General features: G+C 38.4%; 1 protein-coding gene across 1 annotated transcript in view; it reads right to left on the bottom strand.

Moving 5' to 3' along the window:
• Window positions 1–6,419: 6,419 nt before the first annotated feature.
• Window positions 6,420–24,397, bottom strand: part of MTCL1 (microtubule crosslinking factor 1) — a 144,648-nt gene continuing 126,670 nt past the window's right edge. Inside the window, 5 exon segments of the mRNA XM_042463101.1 lie at window positions 6,420–7,508; window positions 7,510–7,686; window positions 17,161–18,712; window positions 19,988–20,019; window positions 22,477–22,779. Coding sequence (XP_042319035.1) covers window positions 7,455–7,508; window positions 7,510–7,686; window positions 17,161–18,712; window positions 19,988–20,019; window positions 22,477–22,779 — 2,118 coding nt within the window. The 3' untranslated portion in view covers window positions 6,420–7,454.

The raw sequence follows: 24,397 nt of genomic DNA on the forward strand, positions 1-24,397 counted from the left end.
AAGTGGCTATATGATTGATGCCGACACATCAGACTGGAAAGCTGCAGTGAATGTGAATACATTATATGTGTTTTAGCTTCCTTGCCCTCAAGCTGAATAATTCAAGAATAAGGCCACATAACTTTTCTATTACAAGCTAATAACTTTGACCTTTTTGATGGCAACAGCCGGTGGGACACCTCTTCATACCAATAATTTGAAAATTAAGGCTGTATATGTAGTGAGCTGGCAGGTATTTCTGTGGTCACAACTGTATCTTACTCAGCAGCTGGAATTAGAGAGCTCCCAGCTAACAGTAGTCCTTCTCAAACACATGCTCAGGTACCAATGAATGAAATGCTTCCTGCTGTTGTTGTTTTATTTGTATTCCACCTTTCTCCTGATAGTGGGACTCAAGGTGGCTAACATATTTAAAATAATACAGATTAAAAACATAACTATATACTTGCAATGCCTTTGTTTTAAAAAGCAATTGAACAATTCATGGGTTAAAACATTAAACATTAACAATATTAAAATACATTAAAAGACTGTATACCAACCTTAAAACAAAACAACGCAGCATTAAAATCCGAACCCTAGTTAGTTGGTAAAAGTCTGGTGGCACAGAAATGTTCTGACCTGCTGCTAGAAGAGGAGCAAGGATGAGGCCATCCTGGTCTCTCTAGGGAGGAGTTTCGAAAGGCTGGGAGCAGCTACTAAGAAGGCCCTCTCCGTTGTTCCCACAAAATGGGCCTGAGGAGGTGGTGAGATCTTATTGCTCTGTTGGAAGATCTTCGAGTTCTAAGGAGCTCATAAAGGAAGATACAGCCCTTCTAGTGTGCTCACACAGGGTCAGATAACCTGCACCCAAGCCGTATAGGGCTTTATGAGGCCTCATCAGTATTTTGAGTCATCTGGACAAGGTTTATGTTCTTTTAGCACTTGCCTGATTTTGAGTCTTACCCTCTTCTTTCACTGGAACCCAGCTCTGCCACACACACATTTCCAGTTTGCTCCAAATGGTAAAGTGAGCCCAGTGTATGCATCTACAATCTTTCTTTTCCGTCTTTATGTCTCATTCTTAGCTTTTGGAAGAAAACAACATAAATACACTGTCAAAATGGTTCCAGTAGGCTGTGGCACCAACAGGGCTTTAAATGTACAAAAATTCAATTTCTTCTTCCTCTAATGCTGTTTACCTTAAAATCTGTCTCCTACCTGGAAAAGTACAGCAATTCCCTTAGACTTTAGCTGATGCTTTGAGAACTGGCAACCCTAAGATTATAGAGTTGGGGTGATACATCTTTGTTAATTTCATTCTTACAGAGAAGGCCAATTTAAAAAAAAATCTCCCTACTGCAGGAATATCTCAACAACTATGCAGTTCTTAAAGATGTTCCAGCCATTCAGAATTTATCTGCTGCTGCTCCCACTGCCTCTGTAGTTTCACTCTAAAAACCCCAAAGTCTCTTCCCCTCTCTTGACCATGCTTTCCCCCTCTGCTTCTCTATGGCCCTTCCATCATTGTCCAGCTTGCCTTTTTATTAAGGGGGTGCAGGAGGTGCGGTCTGTATCAGGTGACACCCTGGGTGACATCCAGTATGTGGGAATGGCATTGCTGCTGGGTGGTGAGAAAGGATATTGTGTCCCTTTCTTGCTTGCTTAGCAGCTGTGCTGGACTCCAAATAACCTTTTCATTGCTTTGCTATCATGCTGTCTCCATGTCCCTTTCTTCCTTCATCTCTGCATCCTCCTCCCCCCTATAACCCCTCTTCACTAAATTTCCTGCCTTTCCTCCACCTGAAAGGTCTTTTCTGTCTTTAAGGATAATAAAGTTATTTGCATTGCCTCATGAGTCTAGCCTCTCTCCTTTGATTGCATCATTTAGCATTTTGTGTACATGCAAAGGTTCATTTTGTAGTTTCATGTAATATAATGCCATCTGATCCTGAGACCTTCCCTGGTTTGCAATTCTGTTTGAACTCAATTATTGCTCTACAATAATTAAAGAATTATGTTGTTGTTGTTATTTGTTCTACTGAGATTGCAGGTAGTTCTTGTTTATATATCTACTCATATTTTAAAAAACCCTTTATACTTAGTATAATGGCAGAAGAATGGAGCATTGGTTTCTTGTTGAGGTCAAGGTCCAGGTTCCTGTCACACTACACAATTATATTCCTACTATTCTACTTTAACTGCCATGATTCCATCCTATAGAATTGTGAGAGTTGCAGTTTACAAAGGGGAATTTAGAGTCCTTAGCCAGAGCATTCTAGTGCCTCATAGACTACAAACATCAAGGTTGCATAGGATGGAACCACGGCAGTTAAAGTAGAATAATAGCACTATAACTGCATAGTGTGAATGGGCCCTAGGGCTTTAGGCAGGATTCTTCTTGCTGGAATTTCTCATAACTCAAGAAGTACCTTTAATATATATATCTTCAAATGTTCTTTCCTTTCTAGTTTAGGGTATGCTAATCTTATAAAACAAGAACATGCAGCACTAAAGAAGACCACTCAAAGTTCATCCTAAAGTAGCAAAAATATGGAGGGAAGTAATACACAAAAAAGATTTCAGCTGTAGCAGCATGTTTAAATGCTTCCAAGCCTTTGCTTAACCATTTAGGTCACCCAGTTTCATGGCTGACTGAAGATTGCAACATGGATTTCCCCACTCCTAGTCTGACTCTCAACACATGTACAGGATTGCACTGTAAATCTCTCAATGATATACACATCATAATCATATTACTTTAATATACAATCTTATAGCCACATACAAAAGTTATTGGACTTAATGGGCCTTATTTCTGAGTAGACATATATAGGAGTGTACTGTAAATCTCATACAGATTCAGTTAACAAAAACATATATTTGTTTAAAAAAAAACAACCCAGAGTTGTAACAGTAGTTAAAACATGAAAGCATTCAATTTTAAAGATTCTGGGGGACACATTTGATGCTGTCATGCTTCTTAATTTGGCTACAGGGAATGGAACATTGAATTAATGTGGTTTTTAGATCTTTTGAAGAGTCTCCATACACCTTTGACCCTCTTCCTTTTCTCTTCTGGTTCCTTGTGTTCATTCTGCTGCTTGTTTTAGTAATTCCCACAGTTATGTAAGCAGTTCGCTCAACAAACCATGGCAAGCTGCTTAGCCTGACACACCTTACTATTTCAGGGTGGCTGAGGACTAATCCGAAGGCTTGGCGATGTTCACTGATTCCAGAGAGCAAACATCATTTCTAAGTCATTAACCCAGTTCTCTGCACCCGGAGTCTGTCTCTGTAGCTTTGGAGGGGGAAAGTGAGGGAGGGGAATCAAGCATGAATATTTAAATAGTCCTAGGCTGTATATGAAAAAAAGAACCAGTATTCCAGTATTAGCATGTTTTTAACCCAAGGGAATGAAGAAATGACTTCTCCTGAACTATATTGGCACTGGACTTAATTTAAAACAGACACACACACAATTGATCGATGCAATACATTTTACCTCTTCAAACACATGCATGTCGGCTTCAGTTTGTAGCAGTACTATTTCACTGGTAACACAACTGTAGCTAGGTACTTGTTTTCTCATTCTCTCCTGACCAGGGATGAAAAGAATATTTGGAAATATTTGGGGGGGAAATAAGATTTTAATGTAGAAATATTAATTATTGCACAGAAAATGTTGTTTTGTGTGAAAGAAACAAAGTTGTAATTGAGGATTTGCGCAATGTAAAATTCATATGACTGATTTGCATAAAAATGGCATTTTCTGGGCAAGAATTAATATTTTAGCATTGAAACATTATTATCCACACAGAACATGCGGTTTCTGCACAAAACGACCTTGTGTGAATGTAGTGCAAAATAAATCTGTGCAGAAAACAAAGTTTTCTGTGCAAAAAACAACAGTTTCTGTGCTGAAATTAATAATTCTGCATTGAAATACTATTTTCTGCACAGAAAATGGTGTTTCCTACACACACAAAAATGTTGTTTTCTGTGTCGATAATGTAGCTGACCACTTGTGTGCATGTGTGCTCAATTCGCGGGCAGGCAACCTAAAACGTATGGGCAGCAATTTCCCCATCTGTACACTGGAATGAAGTCCTGTTGCCAGTACAATAGTTCACACTTTTTGGCTTGAACAATTTAGGAAGCCAGCAGTAGATCTGAGTGTTGGACTGCAACTCTGGAGACAAGGGTTCAATTCCCAGCTCAGCCATAAAAGCCACTGGGTGTCCTTGGGTAAGTCACAGTCCTTCAGCCTTAGGGGAAGGCCATGGCTAACCTCCTCTGAACAAATCTTCCCCAAAAACCTCATGATAGGATCACCTTAGGGTTACTATGAGTCAGAAATGACTTGAAGGTGCACAGTAACAACCACAAGAATGTCAACTTTATTAGCACCTTTGTCTTTAACGTGGAAGGCAGGAAGTCAAAATGTTAAATTTTTGTTTATAGAGTGAGGGTAAGAGGGCATAGTAGTCGTGAATAGTAAGGGGCTTTAATCCTTGTTTTTGTTTAAAATATATCACTATGTGTTGTTGTGTTTATCCTAATTGTAAAAACTATCAAAATGACAAAAACAAATAGAAATAAATAAATAAATAAATAAATAAATAGCATACCTTTTTCACTTAGCTATATGTATGAAGAATTTCTGGTGAGACTCTACAATGTCTTACAATTGTTTGGCAGCCTAATGAGGAATACCTTCCAAAGATGGAGCTGCATCTCAGAAACAATTGTGACACAGCAGACATTTCCAACCTCCTCCCACCAGCAATCAGCGGTGCAACAAAGAGTTGTGAGAGAGATTCTCCTTCTGATTGTTGCACTGGAGATCCATGGTCGGAGAAGGTGGAAAATGTCATCTTTACTGTCCTGCTCGCCAGCAGAACAGACCTCTATCACTTGATGCAGCTGCTGGTTGTTAAGATAGGTTTGGGAGGTTAATGGCAATAGTGGCAATAGTATCATATTCATGAATATGGAATATGGCTGCATATGGAGCCGTTATGGATCCACAACTTTAGATTATGAATCCATAACTGCTATGTAAATACCAGCCAATATCCCTAATATTTATAACACTGTACCTGATGAAAAGTTCTGTGAGAATCTGAAAGACCCCACCACTTTGTTGAAAAATTTGAGAACTCAAAAGTTTTTTCCCCCTTTTATAACATTCCAGTGGTCCTAATAAACTATATCAGCCTATGCTACATGATGTTTTGGCTTATCAATTACACAGCTATATGATTATTATTTGGCTTAGGAAAGCTCCTTGATACTGTAGAGGCTTCCAAGGAAAGAATAGAGGAAGGAAAGCAATTACTATTTTTAAAAAAACTATTTTCCTATTCAAGCTCCTTTGTCACCTCCCACACCTCTGGAAGGCTTCCCATCCTTTTGGAACAGCTTTTCCAGAGCTGTAGTAGAAAGCAGGGTGATGTAGTAGTAGTGAAAAACCCAATTTCCATTCATGCTGTATCATAGACCCTTCAATGAATGAAAGGACTCATTCTGTGGATGGAAGCGCAGAACAAGATACAACTCAATATACCTACCAAGTCACTACTACACCAAAAAGCATTAGGGATGAGGACGAGGTTAGGGCATCTCCCTTAACCTTTGCACCCTTTAAGCAGTGTTCTACAGCCTTGCATATTGGGCTCATTTCCATTTTAGCCTCCATGCACCCACACATTCCTTTGGTCTTATAGCCCCAATCATTCAACCGCATTGTCTCCAACAATAAGGAACTTGTCAGCTTATCTTTGGGTACCAAAAAACATGGAAGCAATATATGAGAGTGAGGGATGGGACACAGTCTCAGGTGGCAGATGTGAAAGGAAAGTATGACTGAAAGGTTTTCAAGTCATCCAGGATACCTTTGCAATCTCAACTGCCCAGAAAAGGTATCAGAGGAAAGATATTTCAATGAAAGGAAGGAGATGGTGTCTTTGATAATTCTTACCTTGTGTCTATTAATGCTATCAAAGTCTCCAGTGAAATTTACTTACTAACTTTTCTGTCCTCACTTTTATTTCTTAACAACACAGATGAAGTGTGGGTGGAAAGATATAAGGCTGCTTCATGTCTGGTTTTTATTTCATTGTGTTTTGATAGTTGGGATCAACATATGCCCATGATCAAACACAACTATACAGAGTAAGTATCAAAGGGAATATGCAAAATGAATCTGTCATCCTAGTGACCTAGATTTTTATTTTTTTTTTGGTTGTTCTACAAAGAACATAACACATCCTGACATGGTTCTTTATATTTTATATATTTAGCTATTTTGGTATTTATCCATTTGCTCATCTTGATATGCTGCTCTTTTCTTAAGGAAACGTTAATTTTCTTGAACATAGGATGCAAGGGGGATGGGCTGGTTTGGTTTAAGAATAACAGGCTGCAAAGTGCTCCAGCAATTTGTAAATACTGAGAAGTTTATTTCCACGTCACATGGTCTCAAACAGACTCTTAAAACAAGACCAGTTACAGTTTATTAGTATGCCCAGAGTTCTCAGTGCTTTCCCCCAAACAAGGGAAGATTTCAATAAACACTGTACATAGTCAGTGGAACTGTTTGAACAATTATTTAAAAATCTTTTTTGTACAATCAATGCAAGAATACCAACATTAAAAGTACAGTACAGATAAATTCACAACAATATAACAGTGAAAGAGACTGAGACACATTGATGTGATGGTGAGAGTATAATAGCAGTATGTACATGCACTAAAGTGCTAGGAACCTAAAGACATGCAAATTTGTTATGTGTGTCTGTGAGAATGAGTGTATGTGTGTGAGTAAGTGAGAGAGAGAGAGAGAGAGAGAGTTTATGTATGTATTTATGGTAGAGCTCACTTCTTTAAGACTGGTTGAGTCTCCCCCCTCCTTTCTAAACAGTTCATATTCCCTGTATTCCCCTCTAATTTGTTTAAGACAACTCTAGTCAACTAGTTCAATGGCTTTCTTCACTACTTAAAATTTATCACTTCAGACATGCTAAAGCACCTTTATGAATTTTCCTTTTCAAAATAAGAAACAGTTGGATAAATTTAACTGACATTTCTAATTTTAAATCAGAGACAGGAAAATAACCAACAAAACCCAAACCTTAACAGTGCAAATATAATAGAAGGCAATCAGTAGTCGGAGAGAAAGAGAGAACACATTCAATTTCTCTTGAAACACAATGTACGTTTCATTTAAAATCTTACTTTTATCTGTATACTTTTTAGACCTTTTTAATTAATATACTGTGTGTAGAAAAGATGGAGGCAAAAATAGTTTTCTGAGCTATGAAAAAAATAAGTTATTACAGGCACATTAACTGTTTTGTTCTAGAAACACCTCTGTTTCTTGGTTGTATACTAAGAAGCTGCATTCTAGAACATTCTTTGACCTCGGCAATTTGAGCTCTCCGTGCTGACAGAGACTGGCCATGGTAATGGTGCTACAATGCAAAAGACAGTGAATTATTCGGTGATAATTCATGCAGGCTTGCATCACTGGTTTGGATTCTCCAACGGCAGTTCCTTGCTTCCATATTCTTCCCCATTTAACTGAGATAGTGAGGCAGTAGGGGAATGTGAGGCCCAACGGGAAGGTGGGCGCCGATTCGCTGGTCTCTCTGGTCGGGAGAAGCAAGATTCTAGGGACGGAGCTAGTGCGGAACAAGGTAGTTCCTTTATTGAGGGAAAAAATGGAGAGGATGAAAATTACCAACACATGTACTGCACAATGAAAAGAAAAAAGATTGTGCCATAAAAGAATACAAAAAATGCATCAACATCTACAATTATTTTAGGAATATATAAGGGGAAAGGAAACCAAAGAAGCAGCAAGTTTATTTTTGCAGATTGATTAATTTCTTGATTTATTTTGGTTTCAGCCAATAAAGAAAAACATGAGTGAATGAGGTGAAGAATTTAAATAAACTGGTACATCTGACAAACATTCACTTACTAGTATTCTTGAACCACAGGAAAGGACTGGTAAGATTCCATTAGACAAGACTGTGGCAAGATCCACACATGGATTGGACAGTGGGGATGACAATTTAATACGCACTAAATTCTGATCATTGTTATGAATACTGCTGCACAAACAGCTAAAATCCATGAGCAGAGGCAGATCCATAATATGAAATATCTGTGCCACATATTGCATTGCTAGTGAATTAGCAATTGCTCAAACTCAATTAGAATATGAAGTCAAAGACTTTCATGGTCGGCATCCATAGTTTTTTGTGGGTTTTTGGGGCTATGTGGCCATGTTCTAGAAGAGTCAGGCTTTCCTCATGCAATTGCCCACTGCAATGAACAAGGAAGATGCCAGCCACAGGTGCTGGCGAAACGTCAGGAATAAATTCTTCTAGAACATGGCCACATAGCCCCCAAAACCCACAAAAAAACCCACTATCAATTAGAATACTTCCTGTTTAAAAATTATGATACAATCTTTAGCTGAAGAACACTGAAGGTAGAATTTTGGAGTTTATTAGAATTTAGAAGTAATTCAGACCAAGCAGGAGGTCCCTAGGTCACGCTAACCAATATTACCAATATAAAATATGGAAAGATAGCGATCATTGAACAGACAGGAACAAAAGTGCTTCCAGATATGTGTCATCTAGCACTACCATTCAAAAGACATCTTCTTCTTAACAGACTTTTTTTTGCCCAAAAAGGCAGTAGAAACTACAGACACAGGCCAGCTAGACATGGAAGTTGTCTCCGATCCTTGTTCAATGCAGTGGGCAACTACTTGAGGAAAGCCTGACTTGGAAACACCTCAGTTTACTCTGTGAAAATAATTCACGCACTAGTTAATGTTACTTATTTAATTTATTGGGGGGGGGTCACTCTCTCACCTCCAACTTCAAAATTCTTGAATAAAATTTATACTTGGAGGGACTGCGGACAGTTTGAAGTTACAGACAGAAAAGTGGTACCATTTTGGGAATCTTTTCCCTGAGTTGAACTGCTTCGTTTCACGGCCATGTCAGTCTGAGCCACATCACAAATCTAACTACAGTCTATACTTGCTCTCCAGTGAAGTAGAAGCAGCTTCTAACTGTGGTGTTTTCCCTCGCAATTTTTAAAAACATATTTTAGTAGAGATAATGACTGGTAACAACTGTATACTTTCCCACAAAGTGGCCAATGTTGCACACAAGTTTGTGTTGCAGTGACTAAGCAGAGAGGTGTAAAATTGCCAAAGTGTAACATGATAAACCTCTCAGCTTTTTCACTTAGTGCCTTTAGAAAACCTAAAAGCAAAAAGTGCTAAAGTTGTCAACACAGAGAAGTGAAAATGTAAATGCTAGGAAGATGAGAAAGTGATGTGCAAACTATATTAGAATCAAAGTAAAACGAACAGTGACAGTGTACAAAGTCAGGAATTATAAATCTCACAGGCTAAATTATGGAACAACAGAAGCTAAAGATACAAACTAAGTGGTGTGATTAGTTTACTATTATATCACATTGTAAGTATGGAACAAAGAAAGCAACAGATGGCATAAGAGAAACCTAGCAACATGTCATGAAGCAGACAAAAATTCTGAACTGTAATCATAATTTTCTTGAAACTACAGTCCTAACTGGGATTACAGGCAATTACCTACCACTAAATTCAGATAACAGCATTTAGGATGACAACCTCAGACAACAAGGAGGAGGGGGAGACAGAGGAGACAGACAGACATACAATGCATAAAAGATTAATATGGGACAAATAGAGACACTGCATTTGGGGGATTGTCTTCAACATACCCTGAACAGCAAGCCTCTTTCCTATAAAAAGGCAGGAGCCAGAATACTTGGGGGATAAATTTGTGTAAACATGCAGTAAAAACATCAAGTACCTAATCTACATTTCATAGTTAGGAGCATATGTTGAAAACTCAGCCTTCTAACACAGCCTAGATTTCTTTAGTATTAAAGCAACTGAGATAGAGTGCTATCTTCCAAAATCATATTAAAGTGAGATTTTCCTAGCCAAAATTTTAAATTGAGAATGCTGCCTGTGAATGGCAATCATGTTTATAAGATTATTATACTACTCTTGCACTGGAAGTTGATCAAGAAACATCCATGCTCATAGGAAGATTGCAAGTTGACATAATGTTGGCATAGCATGTGACAGCAAAAACTACCATTGCATGGAAACACAAGAGAAACTCCAGACAACTGAAAGATGGACTGATACAATGTCTTTTCCAGACTTCATTAAATATGCAGCCTGATTCACTCTGGGTTTCTCTGGTTATTGTTGCCGAACAGAATGAAGGCAAGTCTTTAACAATATTTGTTTCAATGCCCTTCCTTTTTAGCATTAACAGAAAGGAAGAATTGACCCACATTTTTACCTACTCTGTACTCCATCACAAAATGCAATCCAATTAGGAATATATATACAGGATTCTATATAATCGTATCTTCCTTCTATGGATAAATATTGGTAAAATTCTACCATTCTTAAGTTATTTACATCTGCAGCTGAGTGCATCTCCTACAGGAGACAAAGAAACTGGATGCTTCAGTGTATCTGCTTGAACAGGAATACACAGCTTTGCAAGATGCAGTGAGTGTGCCATTTTCTTTAGCCATTTAATGTAGAGAAGTACATATATCTTATAGATGAAAGATTCAAATTTTACACAACATCTAAATATGTTTCCATTTGCAACATGTAGGAAATGAAGAAAGGAATGGGGTGATGCACCAGGAAGACATGATTAGTGGTTGTTCACTGTGTTAGCACATTTAAGGACATACACCACACTTTTACAGTGTTTGCTGAGAACGACCCAGTGTGTGCATTCAGAAAAAATGTCTTCTGGGTAAAATATGAACTGCAACTGGTTGTAGAATTACCTTTCTAATTTACATGTTTTCTTTTGCTTGTAGGAGTAAAATAATAATGGCTGGAATTCAGCATGGGACTTACGAATTCGTATGTATGTGGGAAATAGTATTGAGTAGTTTCGCAACACCATATTCACCTAGGAGCTGCCATTATGTTACAACATATGGGCACAATTGTACAACGGAAGCAAATGTAGTGACTGATGTGCTATGGCACTGCTGTGTAACGGACACAGAGGAACATTGGGGAACCATCTAGAAAGTGCCAAAGTGCAGCAGGAGTGCTCAATGTCTATAAGAAGTCCCCGATGCTCATCAAGAACTACTGATGTGTATCTGAAAGAGCCGCTGCACATTGGAACACTCTTGCCAGTATCCAGATGTGCATCTTAACAATTCACTAACAGGTTTTTGCTGCACTTCTGCGACATAACTACATACATTTAAAGTTATAAAATGGAAACCTCAGCCCATATTATCACTTCTGAGAAAAGGGTAGGGTGGGGGAGTGAAAATTAGTTAAAAAGAAAAGATGGAGGAACTCTCGAGGCGCCGGGGGGGGGGCGGCTTTCAATTTCAATTGTATGGAATCATCATAAGGATAATATTAAACTTCAATTTCCTTTCTTTGTGCCTCGGTACAAATCATGTAAGCAAGTTATGCTTTTTCAACATTGACACCAGTTTCTTCTGCATCAATGGGCTTGCCTCTGTAAAGGTCTGTGTGGCTTATCTTCCCAAACCATTAAATGCTTCTTAGGGCAGGTCTCATCCCAGCTTTCTGCCCATAGAGAGGATTCTTTACACAGAGTGCACTTGACATAGCAATGCATTAGACAGACATGCTGGTCAATGATTTGAAGACTGATGGTGTCACCTCTCTTGCTTCATCCACATACTTTAGGGATGATGTATGCCTTTATTGCTTTAAAGTTCTGCACATCCATTTTGGCTGCAATTCTAAACATCTTTACCAGGGTGCAACAATTCCCCTTGAACTCAATGTGATCTTATTATGAGTAAATAATCTATGATCTGTTCATGTACACTTTTTTAAAAAACAACAACTGTATCATGATCCATTTTAAAATAATTAAAAAACTTCTAGAATAGGAAAACTCATGATACCATCACTTGGAGCCAATCAATACTGTGCATAGCTAACTTTGCTGCAAAGTTGTTCTGTTGACTTTCCTCTACTTGAGCCCATACAGACATTTGTATATTTGAACAGAATAAACATGCTACCCTGAGATCTCCACCTCCTAGATTATGCATATTTGAACATATCTGTAAAATGAATTCTGCCAGTGGAAGCAATTATCCCATTATGCGGAGCTTTTTTTCAACCTTGTTTCCTTTCCATCTGAGATTAAAAGGGTGAGTCACTATGCAATGAAAATCTTTGCAATGGCTAGGCTCGCATGCTGTTATGGCAACCACCCCATGAATAACATGAAAGTATGAGCGCACCCTTAGTCCTGTAAAAAGTAGGCAAGTAGAAATGCTGATTCCTGCCATTTTACTTTCAGCTCCTTGACTTCTGGGTCTTTTAATGATCTGTTCCTGTGTGAGCACAAACAGTGAAATGTCCTGCAGCAGCTAAAGTATGGCCCTAATCCTATGGAGTTAACAAGGCAGCTGATTCTGTCTTGCTGAGCTGGAAATGGCAATGTAATAGTAGTGGGTGACACAGACATGGAAAATGACAAAAAAGATGTGGGGAAAGGAAAGATTTTTTTAAAAAAAACAGAGGTAAAAAAATAAAATAAAAGAGTTCTCTTTAAAACGGTATTACAACCATTATGGAGAGAATGCCCTTGCATATTTGCATTTAAACCAGTTTGATCCAACTGAGTTGCATGTAATGAACCTGACTTAAAAGGAAACATTTTGGCTTAAATGATTTGAGAATGACTATATGATTTATGTTCAGAGGGAAATATTTTTAAGTCACAGTTTAGCACTCAGGTGCTTCTATTTTAATCCTGTCAGATCATGACAACCCCAAGGAATGTTGTTGTTCCTCCAGTTCACACTTTCACATCAAGTTGACTTTTTTAAAAAAAGCAAAAAGTTTTGGAAACAAAGGTAGAAAGGACTTACAGCAGTGAGGCAGGCAGGGTTAGGGTCCCCAGGGGGCAGTTAGTAAGACAGTTTGGTTCTGGACACAGACAGACAGAGGAAAAAAAGAGAGGAAGTAGGTTGGAAAGAATATTTGAACCAGAGACTTGTACTCAGCATTGAAGAGTTCTCCAGATTGCATTACTAGTCTTTACTGTGCCTTAGCCATCACTGGAGCGGTTACATGAAAGAGGCAAATGTGTTATCATCATTCTGAGAAAACACATGGGGAGGGGAAAGGACAGTTTAGCAGTGAGAATGCTGCCTCGAAGAGTATATTTGATTGATAAGAATGTATTCTGCCACTTCCAAATCTATAGCAAAGTCAAAATAAATGATTTCAAATGAGAAAGTTTTATTTTCTCTCTCTGTTTTTTTTTTTTTTTGAAACACCAGGAATGGTTCTTATTGACAGAATATGAAAGGCTAGCTTGCAAATTTTACCTAAAGTATTTGAATCTGCTATTTTGACTTTGCCTCTTAGGTTTAATTAGAAAGGACATAAAAGGGAAGATGAGGAAAAGAAAGCTTTCTAATGCCATCTGTTATTCCTGTGGAAATAGGTCTTGGCAGAGATTGCAGCATGTAGCAAATGAAATGTTATTAGGAATAGAATATGATGGGGAAAGTCACACAGCAGCCAGGTTTCTTGGCAGAGAGTGTGGCTTGCTCATCTTCCTTCAGACACATCTCCTTCTTGGCCTCTAAGAAAATATTGCGATAGTTGATATAAGCAAAATCTTTTTCTGCCCCAGGTGGTGGGAGGGGGACAGAGGCAGAATCATGTTGCCTTTGTCTGACCAAAGAGAAGGGATTTCAGGTTCCTACATATCATGATATACTACTCAAACAGAGGCTTAGTAAAATGACAGATCAGGCATTTTAAAAAATTGCATCCTATAGATATGCATTTAGCATATAGCAAATGAGACAGGTTAAACAAATTATGTAAACATCACTACTGTGTATGTAGTGTATTTGTATATATAATACGCATATGCATACATAAACACACAAGTAGTCTAGATATTAGCATCTCAAAAAGTATTCTGTTAGAAAATTAGAAGAAAAGAATAGCAAGAAGCACAAATGAAATAGCAACAAGCTTTTAACTTTTTTTTTCCATGCAGGTATTCAGAACCAGTAAGACATCATGTCAGAAGAACTGGATCAAGGGGAGGGAACTCCCTTCAATTACCAGATTGATTAAGGAAGGATAAGTGAGACATTCCCATTGATGGAATTCAATAAATAAAAAGAATTACTGACATGATGCTTTACTTTGCATGGTACACCATTTTAGGTAAGCTCAGCCATCAAACTTAAGCAAAAATGTGTTTAGGCAAGTTACTCTAAATGGAAGACATAGCAAAGTCACTTCTCCTAAGCTTATTTGATGCAAGTGATCATTCCAAAGACCCTCATCCTGTATCACGTTTTGAAAATCACCCTTCTGAATTCAAACTTTTTTCATGTTTTCTATACCTTCTGGCAATGCATTTGTGGAGAATTTTAGGATACTAGGAATGCGCTCCTAATTCAGAGTTGTGCTGGCTGTAGGTGGTTAGCATCAGGCCTAAGCATCTTCAACTGGCTAAAATGGCTTTCTGCCAGTAGAGCCCTCCACTGCCAGCCCATATCAGAGACCTGTTGTCACAATGGCTCTTCTAACTCTGCTGGCAGAATAAAAAGAGCTAAGGGCCTGAACAGACAAGCCAAAATAAAGCTGCTTTGTGTCACTTTGGAGGTATGCTGTTTAAATGACACACACATCTTAAGAGGCCAAAAGCTGTGCCAAACAGTCCTTAGGACTGAAGCATGACTTTCATGTGGCTTCTGGCCTCTTAGGATGCATGCGTCATTTAAGCAGCACACTTCCAAACTGACCTGAAGCAGCTTTATTTTGGCCTGTCTGTTCGGGTCCTCAGTTATACCAGATCCAAACCTCCCTCAGCCTAAGATCACAGCTACAATGTAAGCATAGAGGACTGGGTGAGCCAAGTAATTTCCAACCCAGCTAAATTGGGAGATGTTTTGACTCAGTACCCATGGGTCAGGATTCAGCACATATTGCTTTGGATCTCTAAGGCTGCATTTGCACTGCAGCAATAATCCAGTTTGACACCACTTTAGCTGCCATGGCTAAGTGTTATGGAATGATGGGATCTGTTGTTTTGTGAGACATTTAGCCTTTCCTGTCAGAGAGCTCTGGTGCCACATCAAACTACTATTTCAGAATCCCATAGCACTGAGCCATGGCAGTTAAAATGGTGTCAAGCTGGATTATTTCTGCAGGCGGATGCAGCTTAAGTTGGTCTTTTCAAGAAAAAAGTAACAAAAATCTTGTGGCACCTTCATTACTAACTAATTTTATACCCCTTCAGCTATTTGTCCATGGAAGCTTGTGCGAAATAAAATCACTTATCTGCTATACTGCTCAGCTTTCAAGAAGGCACAGTATTCACACATGGTGGTGCATATATATACTTTTCAGAAAAATATCACATGGGGAGCTGCTGAAAAACCAATGTATCCCTTTATGGAGTTCTTGAGTAGCTAAAAGGTTTCCGATATACTCTAGAGTGCTGAATAACTTGAAAGTTTCTAAGGTATGCTAGATGAGCACAAGTTGTAAACCACTTAGACACTGCTTGGGCAGTATGAAGCGGTATATAAATGAAGCTTGTTTGTTTTTGGTTTTTGTTTTATGTTATGTTTATTCTCCCCTAACCTTCCCTGGTTCTAAGGCTGGACAGAGACCTTGCTGAAAGACCTTCTACTGACAAAGTGAATTTATGATCATAATTTGTAGCAAGAAACAATTGTGCAATCACATCAATATGTTTCTTACACTTACGACACTATGTTGTCTATGAAATTTAACTTGCCTATGAATTCAGCACAACATAATACTGTACAGCTTCTTCCTCTGTGTCCCGATATCATTCTAGATTCCAGAACAGGCTGTAACTATTCCTTAGGATATCACACTGAAGTGTCTCACTAACAGGCTACTTTTGATTTCTTACTTTAAAAATCCATCAACTACTGAACAGAAAATACTATCTCATGTAACTCGGAGACATACTTTCTATGTACAAAAAGTAGCAGCATGAAAGAATGGTACCTTTTCTCCTCCTCATGGGCCTAACTGTCATTTGAAATGTGATGTGTCTGTGAGTTGCATGTGTGAACTTACTCCTTGCAGAGAAATGGAAATAATTTCATCTTCTTTGTGATGAGATCCAGAAGTGTAGGGTTTGGGTAACTGCTTTAAGTGATCTCGAGAAGCCCTGAAAGAAGAAATTCAAGTGACATCTGCTTCAAGTCACTTGCATTTCCTCTTTCAATGTTCTTGAGAAATTATCTCTGTGGATTCAACACAGTACAAGTGTTATACAGTGCATTAAGACCTTTAACAAATACAAGTTATTCAAAGGATACAGATCTTCACTTAAAACAGCACAAAAAACAAAAGCGAGACTACATTCAGTTCTGTTTGACCTGCAGAATATCATCCTGCCACTTCTTGTAGGCATTCACTCAAGATTGTGGTGGAATAAGAGTCATGACTCCAAAAATGTCTGGTTACCAATAAGTCTTGCATGGATCCTATAATGCAGGGGAGGAAGAAATCATGCAGCCTTCCAGACTGCAAGTCCTAGCTGCCCTGTTATTGCCAGTGATGATGAATGCAGGGACTTAGTAGTTCAATGCCATCTGGAGGCTGCACAATTCCCAGCTTTACTATAGTGAAATATCCATATTGTGTAGCAGTTAGTGTTACTTAAAAATATGGAACTATCATTCTGTACCGTTTCTCTTAGGTAATTCTGAAAACACAAACTAGAGATTAAGCCCCACTGAACTCAGCAGAGTACAGAGAGACATTAAAAATTATAATAACAGCTTTTCTGTTTAAATGATCCCATATATTTGTTATCTTTTAAATATAACACAATGAAACTTCATTGAATATGAACATCTGCATGTGTATGAAGTAGGAACCTTTAGTGTTAATTTCTTCCCAAAATGTAACAAATATATATATTATGAAATCCATTTCATTTTGAATCAAATGAATGTTGGTGTTTGTTTACCAGCATTCACAAATGCGCTTATATCATTTGCAAATGTTTATTATGTAAGCATAAAATTTATTACCTCAATGGACCCTGGTTCAACTTTGACTATTTCTCCTGTGCTGTTTTCATTGCTAAGACTGGGAGGACTGTGTGAAGCTAGCCTTTTTTCCTCCTTTAAGGCATGCTCCATAAGTTTCTTGTTCAAGATTCTGGCAGCATTTTCTGTAAGAGTGTATCCTGGAGGAGCAGATAAGTCCTGCCTGATGCTTGATGTCTCAGTTCCTTCATCCTTTTGTAGCTCTGCACCAAAACGGAGGGGACTGGGTGACCTGCCACGGATACTCATGCACATGTCCTGCATAGGCCCCAGTTCTGACCTGGGTTCAGCCGACCTTGATCGGCTGCTAGACCTGGAACATTGGAGTATGTCATAAACCACAGGGGTATGGTCAATGATATTGAATAAACTGGAGAGGCCATCATTGATAGTGGTATGAACTGGACTCTCCCTTGTAGTGGTGGATCTGGCCCAAGCAGATTCACTAAAACCTTTCTGAGGTGTGCTTGGGGATGTTCGGATGATTGGCTGGTCTGTTTTGGAGAACGTTTTCTTCTGTAATTTGGGGGAGCCGTATTTGGGAGAGCAACATGTGCGTTCAAATTTGGCCTGGACCTTTTCAATAGCAGGTGCCATCTGCCTATTTCTGAGGCTTCTTGATGGTGATGACACAGGTGTAGAGCCCCCCTTTGGTGTCAGACACTTGTGGGGACTGCTGGTGATATTGCGCAATGTTTCTGTCTGTAAGCCCACACTGATTGTTTGAGTAGTCTGTGTCCCCATAGTTCTCATTCCATTAGTCTGACAAGCTGTGTCTTTGAACTGAAGCTCTGCTGAGTTTGAACGTATTGCATTTCTGACAGAATAAGCTACTTCCTTCATGTCATCACTCATGTTTTTGGACATCTCCAAGCTGTGCAAAGATGAGGCAAAACTCACAGTAGTGCAAATAGGGCGCTCAATGGGATGAATACCAGTTTCCAGGAAATTGTTATGGTGTTTGGAGAGGTCACATGACCATCGCCCAAACACTTCTGAAGCAGCACCTTTTGCCTCACTCACATTACCTTTAGCTTTGGTCACAGGAAACAAAAAGTCTGACTCAGGCTGTTTTTTTCCTTCATTGCCAGCTGCTACTGGGTTATCAAATCTGCGGACAACTGGTGGGCTATGAAAGACTCTAACTCCCATTTTTTCCGTAACAACATGACTCCTCAGTGGCTGTTTTTGGCGGTGCTCAGGGCTGGTCACTGTGTTAGTTGTCAGAGTAACACTGGTGGTAAGATGCCATGAAGGTGGCTGGAATGGATCTGGAGCTGAATTATTCCCAGCCTTCCCAATCTCTGTCCTTTCTGCCCAGGCTTCAGCAGGCCTCTCCAGAGCTCCACCATGGTTTCTGGTAGTGCCATAATCCCAATTTTTATTGAATTCCTCAATGTATTTCAAATCATCTGGCGATAATGGAGGTGTTATCTCCTCCTTGGTGCTGGAGGAAGGAAGAGACTTTTCGGGAAGAAAAGGAGAAATGTCCATCAGGCGCTTGAACTCTGACATAGAGGAAACCGACACTGCCCTGAAAAAGGAAGTGTGTAATGTTAAATAAATTGAAAGAAATGAATACAAGCATAATTTATACATTTGTGAATTCTGTCCAAGACACCACTGTTCAACATCTTAGAAGTAGCTAATAACTCTCCTAGTTGCTAAGGCCAACATTTACAAAAGTAAAAGTCATTTTAAGAAAGCTTTCTAGTCTCCATTGATTTTCTGACTATAAAGATGACTAGGGTTGCCATAATTCTCTACTATAAACCAGGACAAAATGTAGGACAAAATTTAGACCAAAATGTAGGACATTTAAGAAAAATGGAGGACCTTAAATGTCCTACAGTTTGGGCTAATTTTCATCCTACAATTGTCCTACATTTTGGTCTAAATTTTGTCCTACATTTTGTCCCGGTTTATAGTAGAGAATTATGGCAACCCTAGATATGACCAAACTGGCTTATAAAGGCCAATTATTTACAATCAGTTCATGTTAACTACAAACTGTATGCAAAGGGATCTTGTAGAAGCTTTGAGACTAACTGAAAGATAGAAGTTGGTAGCATGAGGTTTTATAGACTTGAGTCTATTTCCTCAGATGCATGTATCAGCCAGGCATTTCTTATAGCCATCTGAGAAAATTACTAGTGCTACATTCATATTAAACTAAACCAGTAAGTGCTGGAATGCCATAGAAAACAGTGAACTCTGAAAACCAAGACAATTTGATACGTGACAACTTTGTTGAGGAGAGAATATGCACATTTTACATTAGAACAAATTACTCCTGCTAAATGATGTAGTCATATGGTATTATAACCAATAATTGGATGCATTTAGCATTTTACATGAAAATAATACACTACACAAAAATAAAAGTACATCAAAAGCAATTAAATTGTCATCTCTATAAAAGGGTGAAAAAGAAATATACAGTATTCACAAAATACCTGCAGATTTTTTATTTTTTTAAAAAAACTTCAGGTACTTTTAAAAGTGAAGCTGGATAGATAATATCAAGTATCTGAGACAAGTGAATTACACATTCAGGTGATTCACATGTCAATAGCCCAAATATTTATTGGCTCTTTGGATGGCAGATAATGCCAGATTACAAGTATGATAAAAATGTTTAAACAGACAAACCAGCTATGATGGCAAAACTCTAAGTTCTCAAAACAACCCTGAGGCTTTAGCATGCTGATTCCAACATCTTAGAAGTCAATTTAGGGTAAATGTGTTAATGCACTCTTCAAGTAATTCATTTTGTGCTTTGTTTCCTTTTTTGCCTCTCTTTGCTTACCTTTGAAGATTTCCCTTGTGCATTTCTTCTTCCTGAAAATAAAATTAACAGTTAATATTGAACTTGTATATATGTCTACATCCATGCTGGTGAGCTGTATTTGCATTCTGTTTCTACGATTCCTCAAATTATTAGAAATCCTTTGAAGAACACATGTGGTTACCCCTTCCCCTACCCCACATATTGTTAGATACAGTAATTAAGAGGAATTTTCTCTTCATATATGCATGTGTAAATATTGGTCTCCACACAATTAACTGATAGAAATAAGTCTCCCTTGCATTAGCAAGACCAGATACACAAATTAATTCAATGCTCTAAAACATTTAATTATGATATGATCAGAAAGATAAGCAATGCATACTGAAAATTGTATTTGCATGTCTGAAGTTGCTCTTTTGAACTATCCTATTTGATATTAGACCTAGCAGTGCTTAGTTCAGCGATAACAACCTACCCTTTTCACATATTGTTTTCATTATAAATTCACTAGACAATTCAGAAGTGGTAACAGCTAAAACTCATTAAAGTATTGCTATTAAATGTGTGGGTAGACTTTCTTTACATGGGGAATACCATAAAGATTCGTCACAACATCCAGTGTTGTTGTGAAAAGATGTACTCTACATTTAAAAAGATAACTGTTTAAAGTTCTAGTAAGATAAACAATTTTATATACAATGACAAAATATAAGTTTTCAAAATAAATGTCAATATTAAAGGCCCAAACCCAGGAGCACTCTCTCTTCAATCCTATGCATAGTGTGGAAATGAGACTGACATTTTGTTGCCATATAAGGAGTGCAAAATGCTTGAATAGCATTCAATCTGGGGCAAGATCTGGAGCTATAGCAGTCCTTATACTCTGATCCCAACACTGAAATCACTCACATTTATTTACTCATACCCATGCACTCATACAAACACAAACACAGCTATATAGGTACACGTGCACACACATGAATACACACAGTGTCAATGGAAATTATGTCCAGGAATTTCCCTTAAAAACACACACACACAAAAATAAATCTACACAGTGAGATGTGACTTTCATTTGTGTTGCTACAACACTCTCATGCATTTTTCTAATATGTGTGCACGCTTCACTGCTGAGAGTCAAATTTCATGACATTTAGAAGCCTACACAGAGTGGGAGAAAATCTACAGGCCAGGAAAATTGACAGCATTATTGTAGAAGGGTGGGGGGGGTAACAAATATTTGAAGCATGTGGGCAGTTTTGCTCATTACTGATCTAGCTTGTCCCCTTCCTACATCTGATAAGGTCAAGGATGACTTCATCAGAAACAACAAAGTAACTGGCACTTCCCTGCCACATGTTTTCTATTAACCAAGGCCTGTTACAGACAGCCAAAATAAAGCTGCTTCAAGTCACAGTGGAGGTATGGTGTTTCAATGATGCATGCGTCCTAAGAGTCCAGAAGCCACACCAAAGCCACGCTCCAGTCTGGAGCGTGGCTTTGGTGCGACTTCTGGACTCTTAGGACGCATGCATCATTGAAACACCATACCTCCACTGTGACTCGAAGCAGCTTTATTTTGGCTGTCTGTAACAGTCTCAAGTTGCTTCTTAAGCTTTCACTCATAGTATATTAAGGTCCTTGACAGCATCAATTACATTTTTAGAAAGTCTATGGGTGCTTAAAGAACCTTCTTTCACTTGTTCCCAAAGTAAACAGAAACTCCCCGACAGGGCAGGTTAGACTAAACCTCTCTGCTCAGCTGCCCAGCTGCCCAGCCAGGAGCAAGGACTTGGTGAAATACATTTATGTAATATTTCAGAACCATATCTAACCACCTTGAGGCTTAATTACATAGCTTTGGCCCCATCCAGACAGGCCAAAATAAAGCTGCTTCGGGTTACTTTGGAGGTATGCTGTTTAAATGATACATGCATACTACGAGTCCGGAAGCCTCACTAAAGCCACAATCCAGTCCTAAGGACTTGAGTGTAGCTTTGGCGCAGCTTCCGGACTCTTACGACGTATGCATCATTTAATCCGCATACCTCCAAAGTGACCTGAAGAAGCTTTATTTTGGTCTGTCTGTATGGGGCCTTTGTTTCAGGGTCTTTTATGAGAGTCAGAGGACAGGCAGGTGGGATACAGCATTGGTTGAAGAAGTAGCCCTGGGAAAAAAGGGTTGATTTAACATTTTCTCTTGAAGGTGTTTTTGCAATCAACCTCATTTCAGGGACCATTAGGGATCTGAAGGCTACCATCTACAAACAGGGCCCAGTATCCACATTGATGCCTCCATCAGAAGCTGCTTCTCCAGTGAAATCTGCTACAAACTAAAGTGAAGGAAACAGAGGGGTGGGTGAACTCGATTGGGCAATCCTGGTTATAAGCTGCAGTGTTCTGTAGGAAAAGATTTACTGACTAATCAAGAATTTCTTGTCCACAAACTTAAGTAAAGACTATTGCATGATTACCATATTTGAAAATATAAAAGGTAAGCGACACACCTCATTTTCACAAGTTAAAAACTTTTCTCGTTCCAATTTCTGAGGATGTGGTTCTTCAGAATCATCCGGGGAATCAAGGGACAATGTATCTAGAAAGAGGTTTTCTGTGGCAGTGCACCTGTCACTTTCTTTTAGCTTAGACAGTGTCCGATCTTCAAACCTCACAGTGTCCGAATCGGAGTAGGATCGTGACCCCATTGGACGAGGCACATGATGGCTCCCTTGACTTGAAAATAAAGGAAGGCCAGTTTCTCTTGAGTCACAAAGAATACTGTCTTCTCTTTGTGGATGTATTTTCTGAAGCTAAGGGGGGAAATCATAAATGAAATTCAGCTGGCTATACAAATTCAAAGCATGTCAGGTTTCTATACCATTGATTTTATTCTGCATTATAGACTTCAGTTATTTCATCTTACAAATCTTGTTAGATTTGTATGACTTGCATGACACTAATAGCAACTGTACTGGAATCTCCAAGAAAGACAAAGAAAATGATTCTAGCCATCAGAAATTAAAAATTTTCTCATCTAACAACTCTCATGCTTAAAAAGGATAGTTCTTGATTACCATGTCTGCTAGTAAGAGCATACCTACATGGTAACTTCACATTCCTAGTTCAGTGTTTTAGGCTGCATTGCTAAACATATTACCAGAAAGCAGATCACATTGGACCAATTGGTATCTCTGAATATGCAAAAGGTTTCATAGCTACTCCTAAGACCTAGCCATTGATTGCAGTGGAAGAGAACTGTTTCCTTCTGAAACAAAACAGAAATCTATGGATGAACTGATTCCTCCTTCAGTTCCGCCCTGATGGCAAGACTGAATGCTTCAGTATCAGAGATCTCAATCAAAGAACATAAAAATGCTTTCTAGGTGGATTTGTGCATCTTTTCACTTAGTGAACTTTATATCAAGACACAGGACAGTGAACTTGCTCTCTCTTGTGTATATCAGGGTAGGGTCAATCTGTGGTCACCTTATGGGCGCTAGATAAGTTGCCAGAATTCAATGGCTGACTCATTTTTAAAACACAACATAGATCGTCACGAGAATCAGCAAGGTGTAGTGGTTGGAGTGCTGGACAAGGTATCTGGAAACCAGAGTTTGAATCAATGCTCAGCCATGGAAACCCATTACATAACCTTGGACAAGTCACAATCTCTCAGCTTTAGAAAAGAGCAAAGAGAAACCTCCTCTGAACAAATTGTCAAGAAAAACCTGTGATTGGGTTGCCTTAGAGTTGCCATAAGTTGGAAACAACTAGAAGTAACAGAACAACACTGATACTGACTGCATGGCTGTTTTCAATATTTAGGTAATAAGATCTCTGTGTATATATGCAAATATAATAGAAAAGCAAAAGATTCCTCTTCTTAATTAAGTAGCAGCAACAAAAAAGCAAGTTGTGAAATAATTAGTCCAAAAACCTAAAGGCTTGCAGTCACAATCAGGACAAAATTAGATCTGATGTTGTTTCTCAAGAGATAACACTAACTGTGCACTTGAAAGAGAATATTTGGAAGCCTTGAAAATGTAGGTCAACATGCTTCTACATATAAGCTGTATTTCCATAATTATCTAAAATGATCTATTTTATTCTCCATAAATTAGAGTAAGTTTCTATATATTATGATGAAAGTAGACAGAAAGGAAAATTGTTAAGGCTATCACAAATATATATCTCTTATACCAATATTTCAAATTATCTGTCTTTTTATTTTACTGATACAAGCTGTTTTAATGCATAAAGGTTCACAGAGATATGCTAATCACTTCTACAGAATGTATATTATGGGCAATATTTGCTAAGAAGTTGTTGAACTAGCAATATCCAAAACTCCAGAAAATTCCTGCTATACAAGGAATTGCTTGATTATAAGCACAGATGCTTTTGTGAATCTGCATGAGGAAAAAGCCA

This window comes from Sceloporus undulatus, chromosome 4 (assembly GCF_019175285.1).
Source record: "Sceloporus undulatus isolate JIND9_A2432 ecotype Alabama chromosome 4, SceUnd_v1.1, whole genome shotgun sequence".
NCBI classification, from domain to species: domain Eukaryota; kingdom Metazoa; phylum Chordata; class Lepidosauria; order Squamata; family Phrynosomatidae; genus Sceloporus; species Sceloporus undulatus.